This window comes from Peromyscus maniculatus, chromosome 4 (assembly GCF_049852395.1).
Source record: "Peromyscus maniculatus bairdii isolate BWxNUB_F1_BW_parent chromosome 4, HU_Pman_BW_mat_3.1, whole genome shotgun sequence".
NCBI classification, from domain to species: domain Eukaryota; kingdom Metazoa; phylum Chordata; class Mammalia; order Rodentia; family Cricetidae; genus Peromyscus; species Peromyscus maniculatus.
In genome coordinates, this window is record NC_134855.1 from 63,176,991 (window position 1) to 63,195,539 (window position 18,549).

Sequence of the window (18,549 nt, forward strand, 5' to 3'; positions counted from 1 at the left end):
TTCTTTTATAATTTGTATGTACATGCTCCCATTTGTTGGTTGTCTCTGGGTACTAGATGCAGCAGTTCACACTTCTCTCCAAAGCCATGAGAAATGATAGAGCTAAGAAAGACCTAGGGAACTTTCCAAAGTGACACAGTCACTGAGACAAAGAACAGAGGTGTCACCCCTCAAAACAACCCTGGGGTCTCAGGCACCCAGTGTCCTCCCATCCCACCCGTCACTGTCACCCAGTGACCTAACCTCTGTGTGTACATAGCTTTCTTGCAGACAGTGACACAAGAGATGGGCCTAACAAGCTCTTTTGTGGACTCAGATTGTCCAAGCAGACACAGCCCCAGCTTTCAGAGGAGGCAGAGGAAGGTACAATGGTGCTTAGGGACATAGAACAGAGAAATCATTCTCCAATGGGTGCTGGTTTCCCAAGGGAGAAGCAAAGACATACATAGGAGACTTGATATTTTCTAAATTTCAGAGAGGAAACATGTAGATTTCATGGATGAGAGAATCAGTCCTCAGAGACCATGGTATGAGAACCATATCCTCTTTAAAACTGGTGTGGATACTATCCAGTATATTCTGAAGTCTCTGGCAAGAGTGGGCGCTGGACCACAGTGACATATGGTCTTTTTTGAAGAGAACTTCATTGCAATATAATAAGTTGGGATGCTCACCTTTAAGGAAACGTGAAAGAAAAAAAATCTCAATTTCTTTTGTGTGTGGAGTCAAGAGTTTCAATAACTCCTTCAAGAAGAAAGACGTATTCTCACTGAAGCTGTGCTTATTTGTGAATTTGATAGAAAAGAAACAGCAGAATCAGAAGAGTTTAAACAGTTACATAAGGTAAGGGGGGTACTTTCAATATTCTGCTTTGTTAGAGGCCTGACCTGAAGCAAAAGCCATTCTGGTGTTAATTTCCTGAGCTACCCACTGATTCAAAATTCCAAAAGCACCTTGGGATGAAGGAAATGTATTAAATTAATTCTATGTCCATTTTTATTGCTCAGAGATTTGTAGTTGTTAAAGATAAACATCAATACGAAATATGATTCTATGACTTATTAAAATTCATTTTTATTTATTTTTGAGATTGTAATAAAATTACATCATTACCCTTCTCCTACTTTACTCCAAGCCCTCCTATATACCCTTCCTTGACATTTTAAATGTAAGAAGTAATTTAAAAAAATTTACAGTTATTTTCCAATACATGTAGATGTGCACAGACCAATTCAATATTGTCTGGACTGTGGGTTTGCCTGCAAAATCACAACAGGGTGGGAAGGAATCATATTGCAGAGAAACAGGACATATTCTTATTAAAATAGAGAAGGGATGTGAGGCTTGGTGGCTCATCCCTGTAATCGCAGCTGTGGAGAGGCTGTGGTAGGATGGTCTCCAGTTCCAATTTAGACACAGGGAGGATCTACATATGAAGAAAACAAAAGAAGACTCAAGAGCATGATTCACAAATAAGGTTGTAAAACAGATCCTATTTTGCTATAACTATGTGAACTCGTAGTTCCTTTGCTGGAGATACAATCTTTTGGGGGCAGCAATTAAGGTTGTCCCAGACCACACACACACATGCTAGGTCAGTGCTCTACCACTGAGCTTATCCCCAGGTGATGCATGACTTCAATGTAACTATGTCAATTCAGCAGTATGAATAGAGCTCATATAATTGAGCTGCCATGCACCAGTGCCCACTTCAACATTGATGGTGATATTATAAATTATTTCAAATTGTTTATTAAGAAGATTTAATTTGAGTATATGTTTATGCTCAATTAAGGTAGCTTTGTGACTCTTGGGAAGTTAATAGTTTGCAGCTTATATTTGCTCTCTGCTCATCCCATAGACATTCAATAAAATAACATAACCGAACATTTAGCTCAGGGCTCATACAACATAGACATGATTAAAAGCATATTTAGTACATTGTACTACTTCTGGTCTTGTACTGATGATTACTTTCTATTCATCATTTCTAGTACTTCTGAGGCATTTTATTTTCACTATTTTTGTTAGACTTCTATTCTCATGGGAATTATGCTTGGAAATATGACAAAAAAGATTTGTTCTTATTTTCTGGAGATGAAATTATTTTTAATGTCTATTTTTTATATTATGTGCATGAGTGTTTTGTCTTGAACTGGTGATATAAATGGTTTTGAGCTTATTTGTGGATGCTGATAATCAAACCCTGGTCCTCTGCATGAGCAGCCAGTGCTGTTAACCACTGATCCATCTCTCCAGAGCCTGAAGATGCCATTCTCAAAGTTTGTCTGTGCCAGTGAATCACTGACATGGACAATGTCATGTTGAGAAAGGGCAAATATTGTGGCAATATAATATCCATATTATGAAACAAAATGTACCACTGGTTAGCTGAGAACCCCCATATTCCAATGTCTACTCTTGGGATTGTATCTTCCAATACTCCATCACTGATTGGTGAGGTTCATATGTAGTAATAGAAGCAATGATACCTCGACAGAGTTATAGTAAATATGAAAATATGAGGGTTTGTGGTGATTAACTCTTGAGTGCCTATCTCAATGAAAACTATATATCAATATTCATTTGTATGTATGGGTGTTTCTGAAAGACAAAAATCAGATCTTGTCCTCTCTTCTAACCAGCTGTATGTATTTAATAACTTCTTAATTATCATTGTGAGCAAAGGTAATAGGTAATGTTGTCCCTATTCTTTAATTTTACAATGTATCAAGGAAACACCTTTCTGTGAGTGATAAGAGGTTGGTCCAGCATACTGAACCATAATTTCCTGAGGAGGTTATGCCAATTTAGTTTACTGGTAAATAACATGAGATAATAAAAAGTGTGGGGTCCTGGAATAGGTGTGAAAAGTCCATCTGGATGGCAGTGCTGTATAAGTTGTTGCTTAGAGGATAAAGCTGGCATCTCTTCTGAGCTGTCCTTTTTACTATTTTATCCTCTGTTTGACTTCATTCCATGCTGCTAGGTGTTAATTTTACTTACATTCCGATTTTGTGTTATTAAAGTATTTCTTTCTTTCTTTTTTTCTGCAACTCACTTGGTAGCCCAGGCTGGCCTCGAACTCACAGAGGTCCGCCTGGCTCTGCCTCCCGAGTGCTGGGAGTAAAGGTGTGCACCACCACCGCCCGACAAAAGTATTTCTTTTGATTCTTTATTGCTATTAGGCATTTCTATGTGCTGTGTTTTATGGTCCTGTTATTTTGTTAGTATTGCTAACTAAGTTTATTCTAACTATGAAGACAAATATCACAATCGTGTTTCTTCAAGGAGTAACATGCAGTTTTTCCCCAATAATGCTTGAATTCATGTAACTGTTAAATCAGGTTTAAAAGCTTGAATAATCTAGTACATAGTTGTTATCCATTGTTAACCTGCTTTATAATAGTTTTGCAATCTTATAACTTTCGGTGCAATGATTTGAACTGTATTGGATGTCTATGCTATTTTTTTCATCATGAGTGTTTATACATCCTTACAATCTGGTTCATTTAGAATGTATTACTGAACTCTCTTGATGTTTAGTTGATTTAAATCCCTTGAGTGCATGACATAGCTTCAATTTCTTTCATTGTCCATAAAAATATAAAGTACACAGAAATTCAAAGACCCTTCTTGCTACTCTTGACTCATTTTGCTAACTTTTAACATTTTTAGTTACTATATATGGACTGAGGAAGAGAAGTCAGTGGGTTAAATAACATGAGCCAATTTTCTTCAATTGTAAGTAGGAGGCATACATACTTACAAATTTCTTTATCATTTATAATGAAGACAGTTATATCTTAAAATAGTTAAACACAAACACAATTAAAGTCAATAGAAGTTAAATTTGTTTAAGGTCCTGAGGATCCAGTACTCAGGTATGATTCAATGTAAGTTCCAAGATACTTTTGACTATGGTATCAATATTTCATTATTCTGTAAGAATTTGTGTGTAACAAAAATCTACATGAGTATTTGCATTTTACCATAACATTTGTGAATACTTATGTCATGTATACTCTACATGCATCTAAATTAATGCAAAGCTCCAACTTCTATGTTGCAGCACAGATGGTCAGAACTGTGAAAGGAGTTCAAGGCAAAAATGAGACAGAAGTGACAGAATTTATCCTCCTGGGCCTCTCAGACAATCCAGATCTGCAAGGCGTCCTTTTTGCATTGTTTCTGGTGATCTACATGATGACCCTGGTGGGTAATTTGGGCATGATGGCACTGATTAAGATTGACCGCTGTCTGCACACACCTATGTACTTCTTTCTCAGCAGCCTTTCCTTTGTTGACGCCTCTTATTCTTCTTCTGTCACTCCTAAGATGCTGGTGAACCTCATGGCTGAGGATAAGAGCATTTCTTTCAATGGGTGTGCTGCCCAGTTCTTCTTCTTTGGCTCCTTCTTGGGAACTGAATGCTTCCTGCTAGCCATGATGGCATATGACCGCTATGCAGCCATTTGGAGTCCCCTGTTGTACCCAGTTCTCATGTCTGGGAGAATTTGTTTCATGTTGGTGATTACTTCATTCCTAGCAGGCTTTGGCAATGCAGCCATCCACACAGGGATGACTTTCAGATTGTCCTTTTGTGGCTCTAATAAGATCAATCATTTCTATTGTGACACCCCACCCCTGCTCAAACTCTCTTGCTCTGACACTCATATTAATGGCATTGTGATTATGGCTTTCTCCAGCTTCAATGTCATCAGCTGTGTTCTGATTGTTCTCATTTCTTATCTGTGTATCCTCATTGCCATATTGAGGATGCCTTCTGCAGAAGGAAGACACAAAGCCTTCTCTACCTGTGCCTCCCACCTCATGGCTGTCACCATCTTCTTTGGAACAATTCTTTTCATGTACTTGCGTCCTACCTCTAGCTACTCAATGGAACAAGACAAGGTTGTCTCTGTATTTTATACAGTAGTGATTCCTATGCTTAACCCTCTTATCTACAGTTTAAAAAATAAAGATGTGAAAGAGGCAGTGAAGAAAATCCTACAGAAACATTTGCTTTGATGCCAGGTATATGTCTTTAGCTTATGTTGATTATATTGTATTTTTCTTGTTATTTTTAAATAGTATAATTGCTTAAAACCTGTGGATGAGCATAGGTGATTTGAAATATCATTCATCTTAATTTCCTAGTGTATTATATCAGTCGACCTGGACCCTTATGTTTAGATTAATCAAAAGAATATTTGAAGGAGATGTGGGTATCAAAATATTGGAAATTATTTGACATGGGCTCAACTTTCAATTTACATATTAGATAATTGCAGTTACGCAATTTGCTTCAATATGTATGCGTATATATACATAGTTGTGTTTAAAATTCTCTGTGTGTATATGGATATCTTTTCTTACAGATTTTTTATTTTAGTTTCTTTGACTGAGTTTTAAATAAAGAGATTTTGTTTTTAGCATAGTTGTTAGAATGTATTATTAAGAAGAAAGCAGGATCAGGGGTTGGGCTGAAACATGATGCACAGCATAAAGGACTCAATGGATCCTACATGGCATTCTGCTCTGGAACTCTACTACTTGCTTGTCTTAAACTGCAGCTCAACAAAGGCCTCTTTGTCTGTGGGTTGGGCAGTAGGAAGATCAATAATTTGAAACATGATCGTCCTTTCAGCACTGCATAGAACCTAACATGGAAGACAGTTGTAGACTGTCAGTGTCACAAATACCTAGAATTTAGGAAACCATCAAATACTCTGAGTGGTCTACATATCACTCAGTGACTGCAGATGGCAGCACCTTCATGCCTTTTGCTGCCAAACATCCTACATGAGACTCAAGAAGGAATCTTGGCAAGTAATATGTTAATGAAGGGCTAGAGCAAGAGTAAGGGATTATTTGTTGACTTTGTCAATTCATTTATTAATTTTTTTGGAGTCAGAATTATAGTATTTTAACTCTGTTATTATATTACCTAAAAGAGTCAGGTTCTTTTCAATAAACATTTGTCAAAGTAAATTGTCGTGTGTGTGTGTGTGTGTGTGTGTGTGTGTGTGTGTGTGTTCAGAGCTACATTTGGATGGATCAGGAAATACTAATGTGTTGTAAGATAAGAAAACTGTAAATATGTATCTACCTTCTTTTCCAACAATAATATTCATTGCTTTTTAAAACTGTGTCTTTAAAATTTATCTTGAAGGGTCATTTTGCTAATTACATATTTTATAAACAAGTCTGCTTTGCAAATCTGTCTTGAATTCCACATTTGATAATGACATTAACTCAATAAGTCAGATTAATTCTGGCATAGATGCAAAAGTTCTACACATTATGAGACCCTCCGCTATGACTAGAGCCCACACCTTTCTTCTGTTAAATTTATAATAAGTCTAGTCTTTCAATTATCTTGTCTCCTCAGAGAAGAGGGCTAATGGGGTGAATGATGTCTCAATTGAGGTGGGTAGGAGAAGATTGGTGATAAAAAAAGAGAGGGGTTCCTTGGGTGGAAAATTTACTCAAGGATGGATTTGGGAGAATAAGGAAGAAGACGAGGAGAGTTAACAAGAGCAAAAGGTGTGAGAAAAGAGAAATGGTGATATGTGCAGGGTTGGGGCCTCATGGGTCTCCCCTCTTCACTTTGGTATGTCTAGTTGTGTTGTCCTTGTTCAGATCATGTTTAGGGAATCATATTGGTGAAGCAACTCTCTAATTCTGAGAATGGAAGAAATAGTCTTCATCAGGGAAGGGCACACTAATAGGTTAGCAAATACCAAATGGTCAGCCTTGAATATATATATATATATATATATATATATATATATATATATATGTAACATACACACTGAAGAGATTATATTTAGGAATATATATATATATATATGTATACAAATATGAATTTAATGACAATAAAAAAGTGATCACAAATTTGAAAAAAGAATAAGGAGAAGTATAGGGGAAGGAAAGGGTGAAGTTTAATTATATTATAATCTCAAAAATATTAGTAAAAAAAAAGAAAAACTAACTTTCACCACCTTGAAAAGAAAAGTGATATGACAACCTACTACTCTGTAAACTAGGTAAAAACTTTAGGTTACAAAGAAAAGATTCTGCAGGGATGGGTGATGCTGTTCCTGAAAGCCATGATTGATTAAACACAACTTCCTGTGGCAGGTATGGAGTATGCCCTTAGGAGCTGTGGGCTATAGAGGACCCTGAGAAATAAAGAATATTGGGGCTGCTGAGATAGCTCAGCAGGTAAGGCACTTGCTCCCAGGTCTGATAAACTGAGTATGATCCCCTTGATTCACATGATGGAAAGAAAGAGCTAACTCTCTCAGGTTGTCCTCTGTTCACTGCAAGTTTCGTGTGACAAGCCTAAGCCTACACGTAGACATATAATAAATACATGCAATAAAAAAATAAATACACACTTTAGAATTGATTTTGAAAATTCTCAGGGAACTATATCCCTTAATTATATTTAAATTTTCCCACTTATTATACTAAACATTATTATCCAATATTTACAAGTAAGTTATTTTCTTTTATAAATGTATCTTTAATTACAATAGTCATATCACTTTTCTATCTCCCTTTCCCTCTTCCCTCTCCCAGCTGCCTGCCCTCTCTTTTCTGCTCTTGTTAATTAAATGTGTGTCTTATTTGTTTTGTATGTACAAGTTAAAATATCTCATATACATTAAAGTTGTTTTTGTATTTTTAATGTAATGGTATCTGACTCCTCCAAATTGGAGATGACAAATATCTTCATTTTCCCTATTAGTTGTTTAGTATTTGTTTACTGATTAATTATGGGTTTTAGAGCCCTATATTTCTTCATAAAGTTTATTATAATTTAATTACCCATAATATAGCATCTTAATCATTTATAATGTTCTGTATACCTAGTGTTAGTTCTCAGAATATTACCAAAAGATCACACTTCATGGGATTGATTCTTGAACTTCAGTAGATAGTTACACTAAGTGTCACCTGATACTTTTAAAATAATATTCAAACTTTTTTTGATGTTCTGTTTTATAACCTGCATTTCACTACATTCCACATCTTTCTGGTTCATGGCACTTTTTTAGTTATTGGTTAGTAGTTAATTTTACCACTTCATTATTGACTGATACCTTGATCTCCTTTATAACTTCTGATTCACTCAAGATTTTGCAATCTTTCTCCAAACTCCTACACACACTTCAGTTTCACATGTCTAATATCATGTAATTTAGGAAGGAGTCTGCCTACAAAACAGCTAGTCTGCATTTAGATAGGGTTTATTTATTTGTTTAGTAAGTAAATCTTTGTCACCTGCCCAATGTATTTCAGGTTTTGTATTGAAATTTGCATAGCATCTCTTTTTACTCCAGATTATCAGTACAGTAAGGTAGTAGATTAAGAGAGAAGGCAAACAATGTGAACATTTCTTATTTGATTTTTTGTATATTAAATAATATATCTCCTGAATATTTCATTCTCTATCATGTAGTAAAGTTGCATTGATTAATACTTAGAGAAATTGATGATTAATACTTTGACAAATAGCACTAACAATGCACTCATAACCTGATTTTGATAAATTTATTTCATACATGTTATCTGTAGGATAGGAGTATTTGGATAGTGCAAATCTTAAAGGTCTCCATCTAGAAAACATAAGCTGGTATTGGTTTCCTACTCTGAAAACAAGGAGGATTATGCCTCAGAAGTCTCTAAAATATCTGCCATCTAGACATACCAATTATGGTACCTCACATTCATTATTTGATTTTTGGAGACACTGATGATGTAGGCAACAGAAATGGAGATGCTAAGGTGTAAGAAGTTTAGTAAAAAAGTCAGCCACATAACCTGTGATTTACATGGCCAGAGCTCGTCTATTCAGCCTTTGTTCTCAACTACTGGGTGTCTTCTTCATCGTGCTGATTCACCACAATTATCTATGCAGCTAAGTTCATCATAGGAAGGTGAACAGAGATGGCAGCACTGTGACATTCTTAGGACTCATTATTTCTAATCACACAAGCTCCAGCTGTCATTGGAAATAAACAGATAATGAAGGGAGGTTAGGAATCCAGAATCCCAGATCATTCTCCACTGGGCTTAGGCATCCCAAGAGGAAAGCAACGAAACACAAAAGAGAATTGAGATTATCTTAATTTCAGAGGGGAAAAGCAGTAGATTACAATGAGGCAACATAGGAGGTTCAGCCTTTAGAGATGAAAGAACATGAAGAATATCCTACTTAAAATAAATAAGAGTGGTCCAGTGTGTCCTAAGACTCTAAGTGGTCATAATTGTGCACCGTTTAGCAGCTGTATTAGTGACACTGCGGTTTGAAAGGTACTGTATCCTGACATGATAAGTAAAGGACAAAATCAATTGACTGTTGAGTGCAGAGAAAAGAATTTATATTTTCCTATTCTCGAACTAAACAGTCTCTTAAGTCTGTCTGAACTATTATTCTTTACAATCAAAGAGCATGCCTTCCCTAAAACGAAGGACATTTGTTTTTTGTTTTTCCTCTGAGTTGTTGTGCATAGGAATTTGTGCAAGAAAAAAATAGAAGCAGACAGATCTAATTGCATTCAAGGAATTGAAAAAGTTAATGAAACAATGTAAATAATTGCAGTTTTTTTTTAACTTCCCGACTGCCAGAGCCGTCAACCCAAGTGGATGGGTCCTGCAGAGGATGTAAGGAGTTAACGAGGGAAGGAAGTAAACCAGGTCATGGTAGGTGGGAGAATCTTGCAGCCTGACTGACTAGTAGCAAGAGTGTTTCTTTATTTGTACAGAATTTAGTAATCAGAAATACAGTCATGATATCCCAAAACATAGATCATACCATTTTTGGTTTTGAACATGTGTTTGACTTCCTTTTGCTCATGTTTTAATCATCAATAAATTATGACAGAACAGAGTTATCATTTCCAATTATTTTCCCTCAGGTTTTAACATCACTAATAAACAGTTATCATTCTTACTCATTAACCATAACCCAATTTTTAAGAATCCAGAGGCATATGACAGCCTGTTCTCAGGAAGGTGGCTTTGGTTGCTTCAAGGATGCTAGACCAAAATAAAATCTTCAAGCCATCTTGGGCATTTTGCCATGTTCCAAGCAATGTCTTATTAACTCTAATGGTCAGAATGCCTAGAAAAAAATTATCAGGCTAATACTGCTGCAGTTATTCAAATTCTGGCTAATACAATGTTCACATTTATATCTTTATAGAATTTATCTCTATGTCTAATCCTGACATTCTGTGTGGTTCCTTGGTCATATGATATTATAGTGGCTCTGCATGAGCTAACTTTTCTAAGAGAGGGAAGTCCTGACATCTCATACTTTTATCATCTTCCCACTCCATACTTTGCTCATCAATATGTCTCTGTGCAGGGCAGAGGTATATGTTGTGTAATTGTCTGAGTACACAGTGGGAAGAGGCTTGTAATTTGAACTGTAGCCACCTCACCTAGCCTACTGAATCTTGTTGACCTTTTTAAGTTTACTTCATTTTGAATATCCTGTTCCTGTGTAAGTACAGAAACAGATGTTTCAAGAATGTCTCATAACCTCATGAAGAATCCTCTGGCTTCTTTGTGTGTCACAACCTCCAAGGCGTAAGAAAGACCCTCAAGTAATTAAGGATATCTCCCTAAAAGCGGGGGGAATAGCATGTTCAGAACTTCCTGCAGAAGCTTAGAAGCAGCATTCCTGGGAGAAGGCATAAATGATTCTTAAGAAATTTTCCATCAATTCAATATCCACAAATTGTACAAATATTAAAATTCCCTCAAGTATGCAACAAGTGGAGATGATAATCAAAGGTGCCATGGCAGCCATCATGCGGCTCAGCTTTGCTGGAGCTTTGTCAAGCAGCTGTGCTGGCTTTATGACTTCTGCCATTCCATTCAGATATTACTGTGCCACCTGACCTGAAGAAAATTGACAATGTTATGAATTTGCTCAGTCACTCACTGACAGAGTCCAATCATCATTGGTTGATATAAATGCTATACTCACTTTCATTACTAAAACATTTCAGATTGTCAGGAGAGAAATACAGTATAAATGCTATGATTTAGAGTCATTTTTGAGATAAAGAGTCTATCTACATAGCCAGGGTTGTCCTAGAACTTTCTCTATGTTGACTAGGCTGGCCTTAAACTCAGAGATCTGCCTGCTTCTGCCTCCTGAGTGCTGGGATTAAAGGTGTATGCCGCAATGTCCAGAGTAATTTGGAGCATTTTTGATTATAAGAAACAGCTAATGAAATCTCACAGCTATTTCTGGAAACTCATGGAAATTTAAGCTAAAAACCATCATCTGTGGGATAGCAGCTTGAGAAATTTCAATAGCATGAAGATGGCTATTGCAGGGGAACAGAAAAGCTAATATATTTAATAATAGAGGTGGAAGCTATCGCTTCTCGGCCTTTTGGCTAAGATCAAGTGTAGAGGTGGAAGCTTGCTGCTCATACTATGAGATGCAACTCATTCTGTGCATGGGTAACAAAAAATTATTCATTATTTAGATTTCTAACAAAGTATTTCCAGCAATCACATGCTCTTGTTCAGTAACATCTTAATTTTTGAAGTAACTAAATATTTTCTATTTAGTTAAGTTAAGGAAGTTAAGGAAGCTGAGAGAATTAACTATGGCTGTTCTTTATACAACTGTTCACATCAGTTTTTGACATTTTTGAATGAGCATAAATGTTAGTAGAATGAGACTTTGAGTATAAATGTAGATTACATTAGGCTAGTTTGGTTATTCTCAGTGAGTTGATGATTCATAAGTTACATTTCTTCACTGTCAAAAGGAGATAACACTGTTTAACCCCATGGAACCTAAAATAAATATAAACAATAAAAACAAAACAACACAGTGAACACTTACCCATGTGAGGCACAGGATGTCATTAAAATTTTATACATTATGTGTGTGGGTTTTTTCTACTAATTATTATTTTTGTATGTTTACCACATCTGAGGCATTTTATTATTTCATTTGTTTTATTATATTTATACTCTCAGAGGGAGCATTTTGTTAATAATACCCAATGTTCTTTTCCTTGTTTCTGAAGTTATTATTATTGATGTTAACAGGTGACTATCATTTCACAAAAGAGGATCCAAGGTATCCATCTGTGTCAGGGACCATAGGTATAGTGCAATATGATCTTGAAGATGGGAAAATTTTGTTACATCACAAAGCTATGTTTGCCTTAAGATGTTCCACTGGCTAGTGAGTGCCTCCATACTTCCTTAGCCCCAGCATATGAAGATAATATCATTCATAGTCTTTTAACAGTATCTGCTAATTCTCCACCCCTGATTTGTGGGGAGTCTCTTATCAGACTGCAGGTGCAATAAAAGTTTTATTAGTTCTTAAATTTTTTATTCAATAAAAACTAGATAGAATAGAGCATAGCATGTTCTAAGTTTGGAATTATCCATCTCCTTTGAGTGATGTGGAATTCAGTGCTTTGTTTACTATTTTTAAGGCATGGATTTATACTTATTCTAGTACCTTTTTTTTTTTTACTATTTAACAGTATGAAGGTTTGATTATAACTGAACCAACCTACTGATAGTTATTGCTATCTACATTTTACTTAGAATGAATAGATTGAACATATATTCTGGGTTTTACTTTTTACTGTTGGTACTTTATCCCTCTCCATTGCTATTTTCAAGAATAGATTGATTTTTCCACTTAAATTACAATCTATTGTTATTATATTGATCTAATATAGTGCTAGAAAACTACTTATGCTATCTCTAGTGTTTTGTGCTTATTCATCATCATCATCATTATTATTATTGATACTATCGTTAAACTTGATTTTGGCTTAAAGCTAAAATGTAAAACTGTATATTCTAATGAGATAACCAGTGAGCATTTGGTACATATGTTCTATAATATATAAATGAGGTTAACATACCTATCTTTTTACAGTTTATTATTCATAAAGTGAAAAACAAGCAAAATGCTTTATTTCAGGATAAGTATACAGTTTCAAATTATGGTAGGGTAGTTATGAATCTGTGATTCTCAGTTATAAGCTTGCATTGCTCTGGAATGTCTTGCCTGTTTGATCAAGGCTTTCCTGTCAATTTTACAAACTGATTCTCCAATTATTAAAAATTCTAAATATTGAATAGACAAATCTTTTTATAGTTTCTAACTCTCTAAAATTAGGGTGATAATAAACTCGATTGGCGCTATCAGAATATCCCAAATTTCTTTCCTCGGCTGTAGCAACTCATAGTCCATTGCCTCTTCACAAATTCAACTAGTATCTATCTTTCTCATTGTTGATTATTTTTTGTCAAATTTGTTATTTTTAATTCTTCCATAGTCCTGTTAAGGAATACTCTGTGGTTCAAAAAATGTGACTTATTTCTCCAGAAAAATACCAATTTATTTATAATAATTGGTATAAATACCTATTAAGGGCATGTTGTACTTAACCAATAAATGATATTAAATGTGATCAAAGTTAACAGATAATAAAGCACTTGTCTCTAGGTCCTTAGGAGTTGGCACACAATATTCAGACACGCTATTCTTAACCTGATATCAGATGAGTTAAATTTTTTATTGATCTCCTCAATTTTCACTATTCTTTTAGCATTTGTATGTTTTAATATATAGATTTGTGTTGGTACAATGCTTTCATCTAAATTAATGCAAAGCTCCAACTTCTATGTTGCAGCACAGATGGTCAGAACTGTGAAAGGAGTTCAAGGCAAAAATGAGACAGAAGTGACAGAATTTATCCTCTTGGGCCTCTCAGACAATCCAGATCTGCAAGGTGTCCTTTTTGCATTGTTTCTGGTGATCTACATGATGACCCTGGTGGGTAATTTGGGCATGATGGCACTGATTAAGATTGACCGCTGTCTGCACACACCTATGTACTTCTTTCTCAGCAGCCTTTCCTTTGTTGATGCTTCTTCCTCTTCTACTGTCACTCCAAAGATGTTGGTGAACCTCATGGCTGAGGATAAGAGCATTTCTTTCAATGGGTGTGCTGCCCAGTTCTTCTTCTTTGGCTCCTTCTTGGGAACTGAATGCTTCCTGCTAGCCATGATGGCATATGACCGCTATGCAGCCATTTGGAGTCCCCTGTTGTACCCAGTTCTCATGTCTGGGAGAATTTGTTTCATGTTGGTGATTACTTCATTCCTAGCAGGCTTTGGCAATGCAGCCATCCACACAGGGATGACTTTCAGATTGTCCTTTTGTGGCTCTAATAAGATCAATCATTTCTATTGTGACACCCCACCCCTGCTCAAACTCTCTTGTTCTGATATCCATATCAATGGCATTGTGATCATGGTTTTTTCCAGTTTTACTGTTCTCAGTTGTGTTCTGATTGTTCTCATTTCTTATCTGTGTATCCTCATTGCCATATTGAGGATGCCTTCTGCAGAAGGAAGACACAAAGCCTTCTCCACCTGTGCCTCCCACCTCACAGCTGTTACCATCTTCTTTGGTTCGATTCTCTTTATGTACTTGAGACCTACTACTAGCTACTCAATGGAGCAGGACAAGATTGACTCTGTATTTTACACAGTAGTAATTCCCATGCTTAACCCTCTTATCTACAGTTTAAAAAATAAAGATGTGAAAGAAGCAGTGAAAAAAATTTTACAGAAACACCTTCTGTAATGCTGTGCATTCTTATTTTATGCTGATTTCTTAAATTGCTTCTATGTATTAAAGATGATGTGTTAGAATTACAGATACTTCTTAACTTCTTGCATGGAAAAAAAAGATGCCTATTTTACCCATCTGATAAATAAATATTGTAAGTAAAGGTTGTGCACTGTCTAGCAGAATCAGAAATCTTACCAAGACAATTTTTTTCAGTATGGTCAATGTCATACATGGAAATGAGCTGTGCATTTTGAGTTGCCAAAACATGTGGTATATGATAAATAAATATTTCAACCATGATAGGCACATTTGACTAATTTATCAGACATGCATTAGCATTATCAACCTCATTTTTTTCATATTTGTCTCAAGAATACAATGTATAATACAAAAAGTCTTACTGGATATTATAGAATGTGATCATCAGAAATAACATGGAAATATTTGGAACTTTTTGAATTATTTGAAGCATGTTGAAGGTAGAATACAAATTTCATTATTTTACTTCTATTTCTTCCAGAATAGCATGGAGATGTTATTAAACATTTGTTAAATTAGATATGTGCACTATGTTTTCCATTGAGGTAGGAGAAAATCGATGCTGGCACAATGTGACAACTATTATTTGTGATAATATACCATATTGAAGTAGATATTCTGGTGATTTAAATTGAAGAAATGTCTCATGCTTGCCTCTTTCCATTTTATCAACTGCCTCAGACCATTAAAAAAAATTGCTATGCTGTATGATCCAAATGTTATTACTGTATCTCTGAAAATAAATTTAGGGAGGACTGATTATCACAAACTATTGAAGTCCCACCCTAATAATTTTCTCCCACAGTCCAAGGAACATGCATCCAAGTGGCTGAAATTCTAATCTTAAGGATATCAGTTGAATCTATGCACACCATGCTTTTTTAGTCCATTCACTTTATTGTTCTAAGTCAGTTCTCTGATCTCTTTGTTGTTCTGTCTAAGTCTACAGCCTCTTTTCAGCTCTTATCCTTAGCTCCTCTCTTGCCTGACTTCTCACTTTTCTAACAGGAGACTCCTTGCAATCTTGAGAAAAGTTTCAAAACCCTCAAGGTTATAGCACATTCCTAGAATAGACAATAAGGAGCAGAGTCATTACCATGGTGACATAAGGTTTTCAGGTCTCAGGACTGGAGTTGGGGGGTGCAGTGCCCAGTATGACCAACTCTAAGACATGGCTTTTTATTCAGCAGACTTGGCAAGAGAAGAGTTGACAGGTCTTTCTTAGGTTGTTTTTTTGTTAGTAACCTTGGTGAGACACCTGAGACTCTGACCTTGCTCATAATTGTAAAGTTTTAAACTTATCATCTATAGACAAAAGCCTTTAGTCTAGTTTGGAATTGCTCTGAGGTAAAAATGAGCTAAATGTGTGCAGCTTGTGTTAGAGTAAGGGGAGATTATTATTTTCTGTGTTAGTCTGAGCAAAAGCAACAAAGAAACCTGTAAGTGTCTATAGTCTGGTGGGACAATGGATCTGGCTATGAAGCATATCCTAGTATATTTTCTATACATCAAAATTATACAGCTAAATGAAAAGTCATCTTCCTGACCACCTACAGATATATGTGCCCATAAGATTGAGATGTAATCATGAAATTATATTTATACATTTTATGAAAATGCACAGTAATGGGAAGATGTCGTAACTGTTATTGCGTAAGAAGTTTACAACAAGAAACAGCCGATTCATTCAAAAGACAATAATTTCCATACACCTTGTTTGATGGTTTCCTCCACCATAACCCTTGGTTTGATAGGTTTACCTTCTGAACCCTAGTTGTCCTGCTGTATACTCCCATGGCCTTTTGCGCTCAGCAGCTCTCAATAACTGATAACAATTTATGTCATCCAGACAACCTTTTGCAGTCTTCTAAACTCTCTTGATGTTTAATTTTAACAATTAGCCAAGATTTCATTTTTAACTTCAATAAGGAATAAAGAGTTATAATACATATGTTTTCAGATCATCATAGACACAATCTTATGTGGTGGTATTGTGTTCCCCAAAATATTGTGCACCCTAATAAACTTATCTGGGATCAGAGACCGAACAGCTACACTATTAAACATAGAGGTTAGGCAGTGGTAGCACATGACTTTAATCCTAGCATTTCAGAGGTAGAAATTTGTCTGGATCTCTGAGTTCAAGGCCACAAAAATACAGCCAAGCATGGTGACTCACGCCTTTAATCCCAGAAAGTGAGCCTTTAATCCCAGGGAGTGATGGCAGAAAGCCGAAAAGATATATAAGGCGTGAAGACCAGAAACTAGAAGCATTTTGGCTGGTTAAGCTCTTAGGCTTTTATCAACAGTTCAGCTGAGACCCATTCAAATGAGGACACAGAGGCTTCCAGTCTGAGGAAACAGGATCAGCTGAGGAACTGTCAAGGTGAGGATGCTGTAGCTCATTCTGCTTCTCTGATCTTCCAGCATTCACCCCAATACCTGGCCTCAAGTTTGATTTTATTAATAAGACACTGTAAGATTCATGCTACAATCTTATAGCAGAAAATTAATTATTCCTGGTTATTTTTGTATACTTTATTTCCTTAGCTTTGACATGATCCACAATAAAATTGGAATTATACTTATTCTTCTATAATTAAAAATCAACCAAAGCTACAGTATCTTGATTTTGTCTTTCATAAAATATTTCTAGTCTTTCATAAAATAAGTATGGCTAGCTTGAACTTTTGCAGGTTTCAGGGATACAGACAAAGCCACTGGGACTTAATCTCCCAGTGTAACAGTCATGGTATGTCCAACAAAACATATTTTGCTGCAGATGCTCAGTACCTCTGACTCTTACAAGTTTTCATTCTCTCCTTCTCCAGTCATCCCCGAGCCTTGAAGGGAGGGAATATGACATAGACATTTCATTTATAGCAGCATTTCACAGTTTCTTATTCTCAAATGTTGACCAGTCAAGAGTCTCTATTAATCTCCATCTACTACAAAAAGAAACGTTTCTGATGAGGATTGAGAGGTTCACTAATACATGAGTGTAATGATTAGAACTTAGTGAGAAGTTTAACAATATGTTCATTTAGCATAGAAATAGTATCAGGTTATACCTTAGGCTTATGTATTAATTAGCCATGGGTTATTGGTCCAGCAAGCAGTAACCATCTTGTGAAAGCAGACTTTGAATCAAATAAGAAAGTGTTTGGTTTCTACCAGAACATTGATGCCACTATGTACAAAAAACTAATTTCCGATGATCTACATGCTTACAATTTCTTTGTTCCATTTTATTTAACTTATTTGTTTTTGTTTTTTACAGAGAAGAAATGTAATTTCCAAATCATTAACTTTCTTCTTATTATCACCTTAAAACTAAATATTCAGAGAATATTTTGATTTGTTTGATTATGAGGGAGCAAAATTTACTTTTGTAATTTGTATAGATAGAGTTACTTTGGAAAAACAAAAAATTTAATTGTGGAGTTCAATGAAATTCAAGAAATGAGGAACAAGTGAACACTTGTATTTGTATTTTATTGTTTCAGTGATCTCTCCTCAAGACTATCACTTATACTTTATCCCTCAATCCCATTGGATAATTTCTTCTTAGTATGAACAGAGATAAATGAGAAACTCCAGGTGGAGTCTCTTTTACTTTTATATACTAAATATACAAAACATGATCTAACTATATTTACTTGTCTTTTATTATTGAAATTAATACATAAAAATAACACACTAACACACACACACAAAGCATGTGGATGAGAGAGGGAGGTTGTTAAGGAGAGGTTTTGGCTTCATAGATGAAAACAACTCCTCACGACATTAAATTAAGATTATTCTCTTGAGAATCAAAGAACATTTAAATTGGACCTGTAAGACTAGTTTTA

At 35.5% G+C, this 18,549-nt stretch overlaps 2 protein-coding genes across 3 annotated transcripts; both read left to right on the top strand.

Annotated features, from left to right (window-relative positions):
• The first annotated feature begins 4,077 nt into the window (after window positions 1-4,077).
• Window positions 4,078-5,031, top strand: LOC143272703 (olfactory receptor 5AP2). The gene has a single exon (XM_076568644.1). It carries the CDS (start codon window positions 4,078-4,080, stop codon window positions 5,029-5,031), a length of 954 nt encoding a protein of 317 aa, XP_076424759.1.
• Window positions 5,032-9,263: 4,232 nt separating this feature from the next.
• On the top strand, window positions 9,264-15,403 carry LOC143272704 (olfactory receptor 5AP2-like). Of its 2 annotated transcripts, none has more exons than XM_076568645.1 (2): window positions 9,264-9,327; window positions 13,710-15,403. In XM_076568645.1, exon 2 carries the CDS (start codon window positions 13,715-13,717, stop codon window positions 14,666-14,668), a length of 954 nt encoding a protein of 317 aa, XP_076424760.1. In that variant the 5' UTR covers window positions 9,264-9,327; window positions 13,710-13,714; the 3' UTR covers window positions 14,669-15,403. The 2 variants fall into 2 exon arrangements, with proteins under 2 accessions (XP_076424760.1, XP_076424761.1); XM_076568646.1 differs by having other exon boundaries at window positions 13,715-15,402.
• Window positions 15,404-18,549: the final 3,146 nt, after the last annotated feature.